This window comes from Anas platyrhynchos, chromosome 4 (genome assembly GCF_047663525.1).
Source record: "Anas platyrhynchos isolate ZD024472 breed Pekin duck chromosome 4, IASCAAS_PekinDuck_T2T, whole genome shotgun sequence".
Lineage (NCBI taxonomy): Eukaryota > Metazoa > Chordata > Aves > Anseriformes > Anatidae > Anas > Anas platyrhynchos.
Genome location: NC_092590.1, coordinates 50931715 through 50947985, shown reverse-complemented (window position 1 = coordinate 50947985; position 16271 = coordinate 50931715). Strand labels below are relative to the sequence as shown.

General features: G+C 39.5%; 1 protein-coding gene across 12 annotated transcripts in view; it reads left to right on the top strand.

The window, feature by feature from the left end:
- The window catches only part of TRMT9B (tRNA methyltransferase 9B (putative)), a 116688-nt gene that overhangs the window by 76524 nt on the left and 23893 nt on the right, over positions 1 to 16271 (top strand). For 8 of the 12 annotated variants that reach the window (XM_027457049.3, XM_072037607.1, XM_021267658.4 and 5 more), the window contains one exon: positions 7275 to 7437. Coding sequence is in view for 2 of the 12 variants with exons in the window: in XM_027457047.3 (XP_027312848.1) it covers positions 14346 to 14449 (104 nt within the window). In the remaining 10 variants the exon portion in view is untranslated. Of the gene's footprint in view, positions 1 to 2559; positions 5101 to 5120; positions 5312 to 7274; positions 7438 to 14224; positions 14450 to 14472; positions 14628 to 16271 lie in introns of those variants that run through there. The other 4 variants (XM_072037609.1, XM_072037608.1, XM_027457047.3 and 1 more) reach the window with 4 other exon arrangements.

The following is a 16271-nucleotide window of genomic DNA, read 5'->3' as shown; positions in this document are numbered from 1 at the left end:
TTCATTGCTAGTAAGATTTCAGCAGATCATCAGTTGCCAGGAAACAGGAATGTATAGCTCATACCTGAGGTATGGTATAGATCTGAGACCTAGCTCCTCATTACCTCCTGTATTTATAGCTTTCTTTACCTCATCATTCTCTAAGTTTCAGAGGATTTGGGGGTACAGCTTATTGAGACCCCTCCCCTCAGTTTCAGAAACAGTTGATGCATTTATTTAGTAGTTGTCATACTTTCTATCAAGAAGTTTTGGGTGTCCCTAAATAAGGCCATTCTGATCGATGCTGGTATGCAAAGACATGAAATATTGCAGTTAAAATCTTTTTGCTGTTTCACTCCCGTGAAAATGTAGGCTATCAAGGAAAATTAGTCAGATTAGGAATTCTAACTGCTTTGGTTGAGGCAAGGCAAAGAAAATATTGGCTTGAATGGCAGATGATGAATAAGATATGATTTTCTCTTCTGTTTAAGGAAAAATAAAACATTACTCCCATTAGCCCATCAGTTCCAGGTTAGTCTCATAAAAAGGTCTAAGGACTTTCATTTATTCTGCAGTTAATTACATATTTATGTTCAAATCTTTTGGAAATTAAGAAAAAAAATAAAAAGCAAAAGGATTTATCAGGAATGTCAGTTTCTGCTCAGAGCAGCTTCATCACAGTTTTTAGAATTAGATTACTTTCTCTCATGCCAAATCAATCAGGAAAGAATGAAAAAAAAATCAAAATGATTTTGAAAAGATTTTTCATTTGAATTAGCCAGCAAGATCCTTTAAATAGCAAACCCCACACTACGTTTTTTTCTGAACTTCTTTTCATGGAACCCAATTATGTTAGATTTAAATAGCCTTCGTACAATAGCTTTTTACTTTTTGAAGTACTACCAGACCAGTCAGAAACAGACAATATAATTAGCATTTTTTATTCCCTGGACTCTTAGTAAGGCTGTTACTAGCTTTGATAACATCATGGAGAATGACTCAGGTACACTGTTAGATAATTTTCCATTGTAATTATATGCATAATTTCTAGTATAAAATAAGGCAGATAATTAATGCTTCCTATTCTATTTTAAATATTTTAATATTATTATTAACCCTTTCAAATACTTTTACAGAAATGACAAAAATGAGACTAAATTATAGAACTTGAATTGCTGGATATCCATTGTAAAAAGGTGTATCTTTATCTAAGAAGCTCTAGTCAGCTTTAAGGAAGGGGAATTTTATGTAACAGAGCAAAACGAGAAATTTAGACTAATCCTCTGGCAGAGAGTGGTGTGAAATCAAGACAGAAGGCAATGTCCCTTAACAAATTGACTGGCTAAGAATACAGAGGGGTTGCTTCCTTGAGACAGATGTAGATGTCACAGTGCTCAGCACTGAAAGTCCCACTCTTTCAGACATTCATCTGTCTGATGGCATTAATAGTTCAGCCTCTGCCAAAGCTGATACATATGGTGAGATTTAAGCACATGAGAATGGCATTTGTTTAAGATAGCACACATTAATTGTCTGGAGGATTTGAATTATGGGTTGTGTGGTTTCAGAAGATTCTACCTTTCCCCAGGAGTTAGTTCTCCAAATATGAACTATTTGGCACTTCATCTGCACGCAACTCCTGGAAAAGCCTAATCCCTTAAAAAAATGAGAAATTCGGGGATTCAGTAAAGCTGATTTTCAGTGCTCTTCTTGGCCCAGGGAGCTGTAAAGAAAGTGTCGTGGATGTCTACAGAGCCTTCTGAGACTCAGCACAAAGTTACCTAGATGAAGATTTAAGTGAGCTAACTCAAGTGTTGCATGTGGTATACCTCTAAATGTGGATCTCTTTGGTAAGTCAGTTAAGACCCCTGTATTGAAATTCTACTCAAGACGGTCAGAAAAGAAGTTAGATGTTGATGTCAGAGCCATAATGGACTTGCAAATATATCAACAGGCAGTCAAGGCAGAAACAAATGGCTTGGATCCCAACAGCAGTGACAATTCCTGAAAATGCGCCTTTGTGCATTTGTGGGAGGAGGCAGGGGCTGAAAAAAAGCATCGTGAGACAGTAGAACAAGAGGTTATCCCTCGGAAACCAAGAGAAGGAGAGGAAGTTAGAACAGTCAGAGCCTAAAACCAGGCATTTTTATCTACAAGTGCAACTGAAGTTGCTTCTGTTTCCAGAAATGTTTCTGAAAACTCCTAAAGAAATGTGGGAACTTGCGAAAAGTTGAGAAAACTCACTCACTGTTTTCTTGTTTTTCACTGATGCCTCTATATTTAATGAAGGTAGCTGTCTTTGTTGAAATTGCTCTTGCATCTACAGATAGCTTTATAGGTGGCATCTTTGTCATTAAACTGCTTTGAACCATAATGACCAAAGAAGTGATATTTCCCCAGATACCTCTTCTTCATAAACTGAAAAATCTGTTGGTCACATTTTTTCCTTTCCAACAAAAGAATGGGGTAAGCTTGCTACACCAACAGTAATGACAGCAAAGACTGTCTTTCAGTTCAGGCAGCAGCATCCTTCTTATGGACTAGAAAAATAACCTCTGTCTAGCTGTTATGGTTGTTAGATCTTCTTATTTCAGATGGTCCTTCATAAGAAGTGTGTACGTACTGCCATAAGCTTTTCTTAAAGAGCAGAACCAGCTCTCCTGGATCTTTAAAGAGGCATATTTTCCAAAGCCATATATTTTAGTTTATCTTGAGGTTTTAAAAGGATTTCTGTGGATCTGAGGGACAAATCAGTCAGAGATAACAAAGAGAGCCTTCATGTGTTACTATAAATGGTTTATGAACCTTAGGTTTTCATGGCACATTAAAAATTCATATGAACATTAAATTTAAAATTTAAGTATCTGAACTAGCTAAAAACACTTTTTAAAGCTTGTAAACAGGCAGATATATATCTCTCTACCCAGCAAGGGAGACTTGGGACTTGTGTCCAGATCATCAGGTGTAATATATAGTCAACTCTGAGTCTAAATTTGGTGCTTGGATAAGTACCTCAATCTCTCCTTTTAATCATCCAAAGACAGAGCATGCCAGCAATTTATGTTCACTCTCAAATAGCTTGCTTTTGCCTCACTTACACTAAATTTCTCCAGGCAGGTTTGGACTGATAGCCAGTAACAAGTTAGTCAACTAGAAAGCACTACTGAATATTAGTGGTGGTGAAATTGGACACTGCATTTACTCTGCTATATTCCAGGTTTTGAAAGAAGTTTCACATAGTTGTCTTGCCCTTGATCATCTCTTTTAGTCAAATCACATTGTTTTGGTGGGGCTATATTCCTCTAACCTGACCAGGCTGCTGAGTGTTATGCATGTCTTCTGATTTAGTCCGGTAAAATAGCCTGGTAGCAGACAGCACTAGGCAATCCTGGAAGGCAAGTCATCCCAACATTTTTGGAATGGGACTAACTGCCTTGTGGAGCTGTCTGTCTGTCTGACTCTTTATCTCTTTTCTTTCTGTAAGATGACCATGCTTTAGGTACCAAGTGAACCGAGACAAATCCATGAGAGAGATTTTTTTTTATTTTTTTTCCCCACAGAGCAATAGAATAAGAATTTATAAAGTCCTTCTTTTGTATATTAACACAATGTTGGTGATTAAACTGCTAGGGAAAGAATCTACTAGTATTCTCTTAACATTTCAATAAGTTAAAGTTATTGACAATAGAACTAGACAGAAGGTTCCATTCATCGTTTAAAACGCCTATCAAGATGGCAAATCAAATATCTTTTGATATGTGCTTATTGGATTTAGTTTGCTGAAATCACTTCTCTGAAGTTCCTGGAATGAGAAGGCTAATAAACTGAAATGCTTTGATGTTGCCAAAAGGAACAGCTCTTTAAGCATTAGCTTTGAGAATTTGTGTGGGATGGAATAAAAGACAAAGGGTTATATTTTCTTTATTGTACTTAAATTTGGAATTCTAGGGAGAGTCTTCCAATAAAGAGGTGTTGCAGTTTTGAAAAGCTGAGAGAAAGAAAAATGAAAATGTCTATAAACAAGGCTCTCCTACAAAAGAGAGAAAGCACTAATTGATATATGTGTAATATAAATGTATATGTTTTAAATGCTCTCTGACAGACTTTGTACAAAATGTCAAATATTCAAATATTTTAAAGTTATTTGTTTACCTGATTCCAGGTGGTAAGGAGTTGCTCCTTGTTGCAGAAGTGAGCATAATCATCACAAGTATGTGCATAAGTGGAAAGGAATGCACCCAGTTCTGTAATATAATTTTATACTTCATGGCTTGTCCTTGGCAGCCTGCTGATTTAAGGCATCCTCTGCTATGAAGGTGCAGTTTGTGCAAGAGGAAGATGCAGACAGATGGCGGTGTCAGATATTGTGCCTTGGAGAAGATGCTGTGGGTGTTACAGGACTGGTAGTTCTCCTCCTAGCTTATGAACTTGTGCTTTTCCTCTGTCGGCTTCCTCCCCATGGATTCCTGTTACCTCTGACAGGAGGCTCAGTTAGATGTGAGCACTTTCACTTACTTTTCGTTTGTGGAAGCAAGGGTAATCAGTGAAGCAGCACAATAGTAGCATATTACTGGCCAAACAGTGACCAGGTGGATAAAACTTCCTGGCAGCTAAAATCAAAATTTGCTGGCTGTATCTTCCATTATGAAGATGTTATAAAGGCTACAGCGTTGTTTAGAAAGGCATCTCCATGGTGAAAATCTTGTCCCTATCTTTCCTTATCTTTCATATCCTACAAAATTGGCAGTCTCGATCTGAGAATGGCACTGCTCTCAGGCAATCAGTAATCGCCTGTCAGGATAATGGTCGCTAAGAGCAGAAAATGTTGCATGAAGAATATGCCCACCATCCTCCAAAAAGTGTTTGTGTTTCAGACCAGTAATATTCTCCCTGAGTGAAGCAATTACTCTCAGAACCTGCTACATTTTCTACTTGGAGTCCTGAAAATCCTCAGAAGTGAAACAGAAAACTCCTGGGGCTTGGACATGTAGTGAAGAAACCTGTTTCCATTTCCTTGTACATATTCACCTCAGAAAGAAGCTGCCTTCATTCAGCCCAACCATTCAGTCATTTTGTGATCACAGGATGATCCTATGATCTTGACAACTAATCTCCTGAAAGGTTTGTTTGCATGCTCTTACTCTGCAAGAGACCCACTTTATTGCAAGACTCCTCAATAAGGTCACCCATGCTCATGGAAAGGCTTTAGAGTCTTTAGGATATGTTTAGAAGGGGTGACACACCAAACCTTCCAGTCACAGCGTGGAATCCAGCTGCTACATCAAGTGGGCAATTGGGCAAGGATGTCCACTAAACTCATCTCCAGCATCAGGTACGAGATTGGGGTGCAAGGGCACAGCAAAATAGGCAAGGGACTTTGACAGTTGCTATACCCCTCATACTAATCATATGCTTCAGAAGTGGTTCAGATGCTTAGATGATGACTACAGGTTGAGAATCTGTTTAGAACAGGAAAACAGTGAAATGAACAAGCAAGGCATATAAAAAACAAAAGCATTGTATTTACAACAATACCAAACAGAAACTAGGCAAAATATCATGTCTCTGGGAGAAGAGCAGTGATAATTTCTGATGAATGTGTTTCCATTATTATAAATGAACAAAGGCTTTAAAGCAAACTGTGCAGTAATACCAGTGAACTAATAATGCTGCAGTAGAGATGGCTACAATTCTGTTAAAACCCAACAAAATCATGCTTCTACAAGTATTTAAAATTAATATATATGTAGTATGTTGAACAAAGCAAGTCAAGTTTCTAGTTGGGTGTAAGTTTACTAAAGCAGTGGAAAAATCTCAATGGGCACCTCACATTAGTAGCATGTGCAAACTTGGAGGTGGAGTCTGTTCTTGAGATTCTTACTTGGAATCAACAAAGAAAACCTTATTTATTTTTTTTTTTCATGAAAGGATAGGGCTCATAAATCTAAGTATTCCTTTATTTTATCATCTGATCTGCTTTCTGAACTCCAGCTGAACAGGTCCGAGTAGATCTCATATTGCCTAAAGAGATCTTAGGCACTCAACTGAAGGTAGCAGGGCTCAGTCCAGTGGTCTAAGTTTAGTGGTCTAACTTTAATGCCATTTGAGATGACCTTGGGGATCCTGCCAGGCACCCACAAGCTGATGCTGTACAGTTCCTGCATTGTATTTTTCAGTCTTGTGGGGATATTTCAGGTACACAGGTCCCACTGTGCAGCCACCTACATGGAGATTTCTTAATCTGTGAGGAAATACTTGTAGTGCAATTCGTGTAACTAAACATATCGTCAAACAGATGGCTCGGCATCATCAATATGTCTGATTTAGGGGGAACTGTTTAATTGTCCATGTGTACGAGCAGGGATGTGCTTATCAAGTTCTAAAAAACTTCCCTGTGGGTGCAGAACTAGTGCACAGTCACATGGCAGGTATGACTGCCAGTAGTTAAACTGGTAGAAGCAAACCAAACACTTTTTATGTAAGCGTATCCAGAGGAGGTAAATGGTGCATTCCACTATTAAAACAGTGATGAAATAGCTGTGAAGATGGTGAATGGTACATGATCATCATGGTATACAAACAGAAACACTTTCTATCTGTGGAAAAAAAGGAAACTGGAGTTTTTTTCTTGTTACGCTGTTCTTCTATGCACAAAGCAACGTCTTTAATCCACCTCCATTTTCTCCTCCTGGTTTTCAACTAACTCATTGCTTTCCATAAGTGAGCAGCTTTCAGAGCTTTTCACCTTCTTTAAAGCCATTAGCAATTGCCTCAGTAATATCTGCTGCATCTGGAAAGAAAATTCTATTTTATAACAAGACCTACACGGCTTTAGTTTGTGAGGGGTGGGCATGCCAGAGCTCAAACTGAATCAGAGAAACAGGGCATAGGAATCTTTTCAAGTAAATAGGACCTAGCTCTACATCTATACTGGCAATGAAAAAAATAAATAAAATCAAGAACCTGGGCTCAACCACTATGCTCCAATTGTCCAAACTGTTTAGGTATTAGCATACTTTCTGCAATATTTTGGTGGATAATGGTTAGGATTTCATAGAATCATCATAGGGTCATTAAGGTTGGAATGTAGCACAGCAGACGACAGTCCTCTAACTTCTGTCCCTTCTGATACAGATCAGTCATTTCCCTTCAGATCTTTCTCACAATTCCTGTCAAAATATAGAGGTGCTAACATAAAGCGTCCTAGTGCCCAAAAAAATATTTTAGACATCGGTTTGGTTTGAAGATTTTTGGGGGACTACATTTTAACCACATCTTTCTTTTCCTCATGCCAGGTGCCTATCCTGTCAATGGCCATTCTCTCCAGGCCTAGAAGCTCCAAGTGAGATCCACAGAGAAGAATCATGTTAACTTCCCCTCCCGTCCGGTGGCATTGAGTGTAACAACATTTTGCTTCCAAAAGAGACATCTAAAAGTCTTGGGAAGTGAGCTGTATGGGTAAGTCTAAAATGGCTGATGATTTGAATGTCTGTTACAATTCTATTATGCATTTTGGGGGATCGTACTGGTGTTATGAACTAATAGAGATACCGGAAAGTGAACTTACAACTTTAGTGAAATAAGGAAGGTAAGTTTTCAAGGTTCCTATCTAGAATATAGACTGGGGTGTGTTATCATGGTGTTTACACCTGGAATATACACGCATGAAGTTAACACAATACTTCTTTCCTAGCTGTCATGCAGTTTGGACAGGAGGGTCTAACTGGGGTGCGTTGTGTATATTTTCTGCTTCTTGATGATCAGAAGGAATTCAGTGAGACTAACCCCCCTACCACCACTGAAACACACTGATGGATGGGACAACAGAGCCTAATGCACTGGGCTGACATGAGCATTTTGGTTTGTTTGTTCCTGACATCTTTCCATGGTGTCCACTGTGTAGCTGTATGTTGCTACTGCCAGCATGACATATTTACTCTGGCTCTTAGTGGTGCATGGAGGGACTGATGGGATCTAAGGACACATGAACCTTTTGCACAGCTGTAGGGATATTTGCAATATTTTCATTAAAGCCTTGCCATTTCTGCATGCAAGCAGTGCCATAATCATCAGAGGAAAGCAGTACTTCCAGAAGTCTCTGCATCAGTTCTGGGTTCTGGATGATACCTGGCTAGGCAGGCACAAACTGCTGCGGGCACTCCTCAACTCCAAAATTACATGAACCCAAAACAAATACTGTATGTCATCTCTCTGACAATAGATGTGCAGCCCTAGACAACTAAATCATGCCCTAAAATGACTGTGGAACTGCACTGGAGATCAGGTCTGTTGTTATTGTAGACTTAAAATGACCAGTTTCAAAAGATAGATGCAGCACAATACAGTCAGCAATATCTACTGAGTGCACAGTATAGTTAGTTGTCCTGCTAGAGTTTGTTATGGTGTCTGCTTAAAACCTCAGTGATTTTAGTATGTATTGGCTAAAATAATTCCGTAGAACAATTTCCAAATCCACCATAGATGAACTAGCATATGTTAGTCATATGTGATATTTTCTTGAGGAGGATAAAATCTTTTGCTTTTCAAAACAATAGAATTATTCTTGAGTGCTTGTAAAAAAGCTATTTACTTTTTGCAGACAGAATTTTCTAAAAATTGGCCCAGACAGAAGGTCTGTCTATCCCACAGAAATTTTCATAGTCTATGTAAAGTCCTACCAAATTCAGGAAAAGTCTTATATTTGTATATGGATATCCAACCTTAAAGTTTATGTACAGTAAAAGAAACGAGAACTGAGTTTTGAGAAAAAAAATAGCTTAAGTCCTTGCTATGTTCTTGCCTTGAATCTTGTTTCCATTGCATTAATATTAAGAGGCACATATGCAGCTTTTGTCCATAAGATTCAAATGGTCGATAATCTAAGTTGTCTGATTTCTGTCAAAAAATTGTTATATTTTCCTGTTGGAGTGTCCCCATGAAGACCGAAGAATTACATCCTTGGCAGTAAGGAGGCAAGTATTTTTTGCATACAGCAGCAGAGGATTACTTGATGTACCAGGCTGGAGTGGTGATCCATTGTGGCTAATACCATTCTCATAATCACCACAATTTTCTAAATGAAGCAGAAGAAGTAATACAGCTACAGTTGGTGTGATGTCACAGACAACACAGAAAACCTGCTTTAGTTTAATCTTAGGAATTTGTTTGCCTTGTCAGGTCAGTTTACCAAAGATTGTTTCATAATTTACCCTCAGCAACTCCAGTGTTTGCTACCAAATAGTTTTTAAGACAAACATCCACTGCTTATTTTTTTCTCAGTGGATAGTAAAATGAGAACAGACAAATTAGGTAACTTATAAAACACCGTCTTTGTTCCCAGTGGTGCATTTGAACAATAAAATTCCTCATAAATGCCATATTGACAGCTTACCAGAAAAGACTTTATTTCTGTCCTATATAATAGATGCTGATTTTAAGCAACGTTCAAAAACACTTGTTGATGGTTCTGTTTCTGCAGTGTTTCAATCTTCCTCAATCTACTGAAATCACACGACAGTTGAGCCACATACACCTATTTCCAAAATGTGAGCATCATGGGCTGCACTGTATGTGAAATTGATAGCAGTCATTGTATCTTTCAAACCCAGTAATTCAGTTGTCAAAAGACCCAGATATATTTTGTTCAAATTCTAACTAGATTTGTAATGCACCTGGTAACCTTTCAGAAACACAGAAATTTTACTTCTGCCAAAATGAGCATTAAGAATACTAATATAGGTCAAGCAGTTTGCTGTTGGTATGAGCAACAGCATAAGTAACCCATAATTTGCATCCAAAATGAATAATGAGTGGCTGCCGTTGTATGATTTAAGACTCTCTAAATAAAAAAGAAAGCAATAAGGAAATAATAATAATAAAAAGGTAATTGAAAAGACAAAAAAAAAAAAAAAAGGAACAATACAACTGAGTTGCTTTTCTTGCTTAGGTGTGATAACTGAGGTGAGAGAGCAACTGTGGAGGTGAGTGGAGTCTTACATAAAGCACTGGAAAACCTGCAAGATCTGAGCAGAGCAAAGATCTCTTAATCTTTTTGTGAGCACTTCAGAGCTTAATCAGCAGAGTCTAAAGCAATAATACAAAATCTGGTTTCCCACATCTCCTGGAATATCCAGTCAAAAGATTGGCAAGACCCTGTTAATAAAGGGTGTAGAGTAAAATTTGCCACCATACGTAGCTGTTTTTGTTCTCTGAATGATGCCTACCCATTGTTCTAGTTTCCTTAAGTTGTTTCTAGGTTGAAAGGCTAAAGCAGTCTGGGATGGAGGTCAACATCTAGAACATTAAGTTGAGTTCTGGGGCTTTTTCATGAACTTTTTCTGTGTTTGGGAACAAATAATTTGATCTCCTGTGACATGATGATTCTTAATATCTTAATGCAGGAAGCAGAGTTTGTTTTCCAAAGAATAGTAGGAGCATTAGAGGCCTGCAACTTCCTCGACCCAGGGAAGGACAAGGATCTGCATCTACTACAGAAGTGCACTTTTCACTCTCTCTTTGCTTTCTTTTACCTTTATTTTTCTCTGGAACTGAATTTCAGTTCATACTTGAACATTCAGTGAAGTGCATTTTTATTATATGCTTCAATTCAGATCAAAATGTCAAAACACTACAGCAAAGTAATCTTTATTCTTAGCCATGCAAATGCTTGAAAAGGCTGTCCTTGTGAAATGTCACTTTTTGCAGAGGCAAGGAATTTAAGCAGAGTGTTTTGTCTTGTAAAGAGACTGCAATTGAATAGTAATTAGTCCTTATAAGGTAAATAAATCCAACTCTTCTTCCCTGACTGCCAAGTAGGATTTTATTGGTTCAGGATATTGGAATGCAGCTCAATGTCTGACAACATGCCACCCCAACATCTATGATGTGGGGATGTCAGCAGTCCTGAAACACTTGTGTTCATCTGTGTCCAACACAGTTAGGCATAAAATTATTTCATGTTGTTTCTGATTTGCATATTTTATTAACAAATGCTCTGTCCCTTTGATACCACACACAAACACACATATACACACACAAAAAAAACAAAAACAAACAAACAAAATACACCAGAAAACCCACCCAAACTTCTCAAACTTCTGCTTCCGAAAACTGACATTACAAAATAAGGGAGAGGAAGGATGATACCAAAACAAAATTCAACAAAAAACCTGCATCGAAGCAGATGTTCTCAATATGATTGATAAAGATTTTTACTTTATCTGTGCTCATTGTTCTTCCAAAATTTTGACTCAACTAGTTTTATAACTGGTTCAAGTCAAAACTACAATATGTATGCAGTACAACTTAACGGTGTGTAGATTTTACCCATCCTTACTGTCACTTGGCAATGTTTTCAGCTGATATTAGTGTTGTATTTGATCGATTTATGGATTTGGGGTCTGGAACTGTGCTTCCTGGAAAATAGTTAGTAGGTCTTCTTGGGTAAGATAGGACACAGTAAGTAAGGAACTGGCACCTTAAGGAGCACTGCCTTCTTATACAGATTTCTTGGATCGACTGTTGCCTTTCATATTAAGTTTTTGATTAGTCTCTCTGTAACACCTGTGCAGTTGTATCTTACATCAGTCTCTGACTGTGAAACAAGAAAGGAAATTCTCTTGTGGTCAGTTCTGCTTGCTTTACCTCTTGCAACATCTATATTGAAATCACAAAGACTTGTGCTAGTAAGGTGAACATGAGCTGGCCTGTAAAGCTTGGTTATAATACTTAAGTATTAAATAATGGTACTTAGCACTTACGCAACTTAATGCTTGATAATCTCCAAAGCGCTTTACAAATCTTAACCAGTTAATCCCCACAGCAACTCTGTGTGGTAGGTTATGAAGGCCGCACATTGAAAATCTCCTGCAATATGTGCTTGCCTGCATAATAAATACATGTGAAAAAAATATCTGCACAGTTATGTCCCTTAAGTCAAGAGTTTACTGGACTGTAACACAGTTGCATGCTCTGCTTTCGATAAATTAGTTCTGCTTTCTTATACTCTGCATTGTGACCCAGCACACAGTATTGCCACAAATTTGATGATATTTATTATTATTAAAACTCCTGGCAGCAAATAAGCAGAGAATCATAACTTTTATCCAAGAAATCAAGTTTCTAGTGCTGATGATTGCAAAGAAAACACATGGGGAAGGGCCAGGAAACTTCTAAATACTGAAGCTCTCAGGACAGTAAGTACCATTTTTGAAAATATCAGTCTTGTGTTATCGGGATCAACTGGCAAACTTATGCTTGTATTTAAAGCTTAAGGGAACTTAAGGCTTCAGAGACTCCACTTCATTTAGGAAACAGTATACTTTTCTAGAACAAATTTTCTTTTAATTTTCATGTGCAAGAAAAAGAATATTGGATAGTTATTGCTTTAGTTTCTTTCAGGCCAAAAATTTCCAGTGAAGTGGAAATAACTGCTTTTAGTCCACAGCAATAATGTTAACTTACTACATCTGATAATATCACAAATGCCATTGGTTCTAGTCTTTGTTAGTTCTACTGGAAAACTCTTTTAAACAACATTACAATTTGAAGATAACATTATAATTTTGTGTGAAGGCCAAATTCACCAGCCAGAGGTGTAAGTTATTGGCTCATGGCTGCATGTCAAGTATCTCCATTAAAAGTAAGCCTCTGAAAAGTGAAAAGCCTTTGGAATGCCTAGCACAGAAAGGAAGCAATGGCTTTCATTGTCGAGGCCTAGTGGCAAGAGAGCCAGATATCAACTGATTATCAATATAGCTGTCAACTTACTATCTGTTGACATCAACAAAAGTTCAGCAGTTTGCCAGGATGTCTACGGAGTCGGTGTGACATTATTTATAAATACAGTGTGATCCTTCCCCTCGAAGACAGCAGGGAACTGAATGCCTTCCTTTTGCTTTCATCTACAACTGTCTCTGTCTGAAAAGCTGATATTTTGAGAGCTGGTACCTTGGAAGAAAGCAGCTCTATGATAATGTGTAGACTGACCTCAATTCCTTAATTTCCTTCTGGTTCAGCCTGTAAACTTTTATTTGTTTTCTACTCTGTTTCTTCCTACCTCTGTTCTCCCTCCTTTTGTCTTCATTCCTTTTTCTGCCTTTGGAGAAAAACAACAAGTAACCTTTGAAGGAATAATTAGCAATCTCTGAGACCCCAAAGTAAAAAATGTTGCCTGATGCTCTGGTAAAATGCTTAACTAAGGGTAAGAGTTTCAGGCAGATGAGGCAAAGAGATGTTTCCACATGAGAGATGACAAGGGATGAGCAGAAAAGAGACCCTAGAAAGCAAAGAAATAAATGGATGGAACACAGGAGGAGACCTAATTAGCCAGTCTCACATGCTTGCCACTACATAATTTCAAATGCTCCAAATGGAGCCTGGCGTTCTGCAGACAAGCTCATAATTAAGTACAGAGTTGCAATGCACATGCACAAGAGGTCTGAATTAAGGTTTCGTGGGTAGCCTTCTGGCTTTCCCAACCTTTGGCCACTTAATTTAGTGACCTAAATATTTTTTAATATAGAAAAAATTGATTTTGATGAGATCTTGTAACTGTTTAGGGAGGAGGGGTTGTTAAGGAGTGCAATTTCTTGTACAATTATAGATGCCTACTACTTCGAAGGAAAAAGTATTCTATTTTTATTCTGCATATATTTGTGTACCATGCTGAGTCCATAATACCTTTTCTTTTTCCTTTTTTTTTCCTAAAGTGCATTAAGCTACATGACTAACATCTAATTCAAATGCATCAGAAGCAGGAAGTCTGCCAGAGTTTATCGGACCAGCAGATAATCATGGTTTTAAAGAGTGCCCAGAAAAGAATAGATCCTGAGGGGAAAGGCTGCATGAATTCACTATGGAGGAGTTTTAGGAAAGTCTACATCAGAATCTTTTTCTAAGAGGCAGTTTTTTTCAGACTGAAGAGGTTTAAAAAACAGTCAATAATTATGTCAATACATTACATGGACCAGATGGTATTCACACTTGAGGAATTTTTAGGAAACTCGGGTATGGATTTACTGGAGGTACTGAACCTTTGGTACTTGGTGTGATGCTGTGCCGTGTTCCCTGCCTGTAGGAGTGGCTCATAGTATTTTTGGGCTCCTCTCTCTGTATTTATCCGTAACCTCTTATACAGAAATTATAAGTTCCCAGGACAGGACTGTCATTGGGATCCTGGGCACGGGGCTGCAGCTCTGCGCCCCAGCGTGATGGATATGGCTAAATATCTGAAAGTATGGAGCCAACCTGCCATTTTTCAACTCCTGGAACAGGCGGCGGTGCCGGGAGTGACTCTCGGGACGGGAAAACCTTGAGGGCACTCGGAAAGGTTACCCCGAGCTTAACCTTTACCCCAGCAAGGGCTGATGGCGTGTTATCCCCGGGCGGCTTCCCCCCCGTCCCCACCTCCCTCTCCATCAGCACCACCCTCCTCCGTGCCTCTGCGGGAAGGCGCCTGGGAGATGAGACCGTAAGGAGAAGAGTTAATATCTGTTATGCCGGGGGAGGGCGGGGAAGGGGGAGCGGGGCCGTGCCGGGGGAGAGAAGCGGGGCTCCCCCAAACCCCCCCGGCCCGGCACGGCTCGGCCCGGCCCGGCCAAGCGCCGCCTCCGCGGCGGGATGCAGCCGCCGCCGCCCCGCGGGTGCAGGTAAGGAGCCGGGGCGGGGGGGGGGGGGATGCTCGGAGCACCGAGGGCAGCCTCCCCCCTCCATCCCCACAGAGACTGGCCTCGGGGTGGGAAAAAAGGGAGGATGAGGGGACCAAAAAGCAATCATAATAATACAAATTATTTTAAAATAAATAAGAAAATAGCGCCCCGATTGCTGGCATCTCAGCTTTGGGGCGTTGAGGTGGTCCTCTGCAAACGTTGCCCGCCGAGCAGCTGGCCCACCCCGGGACGGAAGGATTTCGAGATTTAACTTACCCCCCCTCATCCTCCATCCTCCCCATTTTAATTGAGTGGGGCCGTGGCTTGCAGGCAGTGCTAGGATCTAGCACGGCTGCTGGCGCTGAATTTGGCAGCAGCAGTTGGGAAGGGTAGTTTTCAGGAGACGTGCGGGGAATTTGCTACAGAAATAATAAGTTTCTCTGTGGTTGCCTGGTTAATTAAAAATGAAGTATGTGCTGTGAATTGGCAAACAGTCCTGAGCAATGAACTTGAGCAATCCTGCGTCTTAATAGTTTATCGTGTTCTTGTCTCCCATAATATTGGAAATACCTAAGCATTGCCTTTGTAAACCCACGAAGAGCCCTTAGTGTTCACTGTTTAAAGAATGTTTGTAAAGGGATTTTCATCCCCACCGAATGCCAGTGGGAGCAGCCAGTGCTCGGGGAGTCAGGTCATCCGCTCCTTTTCTTGTGCAAAGAAAGCAGGAGCAGAATTATTCCAACAATACTGCTGCGTTGTTGTAGTGCACAGCATGCCATTCCCTGCTGGTACAGTTGTTCGGGTGATGTGTGCTTCTGGAGTTGATGATTTTGAGCAGAAACTTGAGAAAGAGAGAGGAAAAACATGGAGCAGTCTCTGCATCAGCAACCAAAAAGGTCCTCTCGGGACTTTTTAATGCCCCGTAATGGAGCCCATGGGGGGATCGGGTTTCATTTTTGTAATTTATTTTCAGTCTAGTACATCGATATATTTATTTCAGTCATATATGCTATTTATAGAGCGCCTCTTTGAAGCAGTGCATTTTTAGTTACTGTTTCCTTTCTCACATCATGATTTTGCAATGGATTGCACAGATATTTCAGTGGTGCTGCTGCTGTGTAACTTATGGAGATGTGCACTTTGGGCAAATTAGATACATGTAGGTAGCTGCAGCTGTGCAGTTTATTGCCTCTGGCAAGGAGACCTTCAAAAGGATAAAATATTTTTGTATATATATATAATGCTAAACTGAATTGGGTGGGAAGAAAAAACTACAAGTAATTCTTCCTCGTTTTCAACATCTTTCTGAGATAAAACAAACATAAATCCACAAATGAGCTTATAAAGTCAGTTCGGAGTTTGAAATCAGCCCTGTGTGAAGGGGCAGATGACAAACACTTCCCATGCAAACATTCTGGTTTGCAGGTATTCTGCCATCCGTTCTGGATGGATGAACCAGAAGAATATGGGACGGCACAAACAGCATAAGGCTCAGTCCTGCAAAAAGTTGCGTGCACATTCCTACCTTTAGCTATTATTAACAGGCTACCTGAGGTCAGTGAGATGATTTACAGTGCATGAGGTTAAGCAGATATCCGTGTCTTTGCAGTACCAGGACCTACATGGACATGTTTATAAGTAATG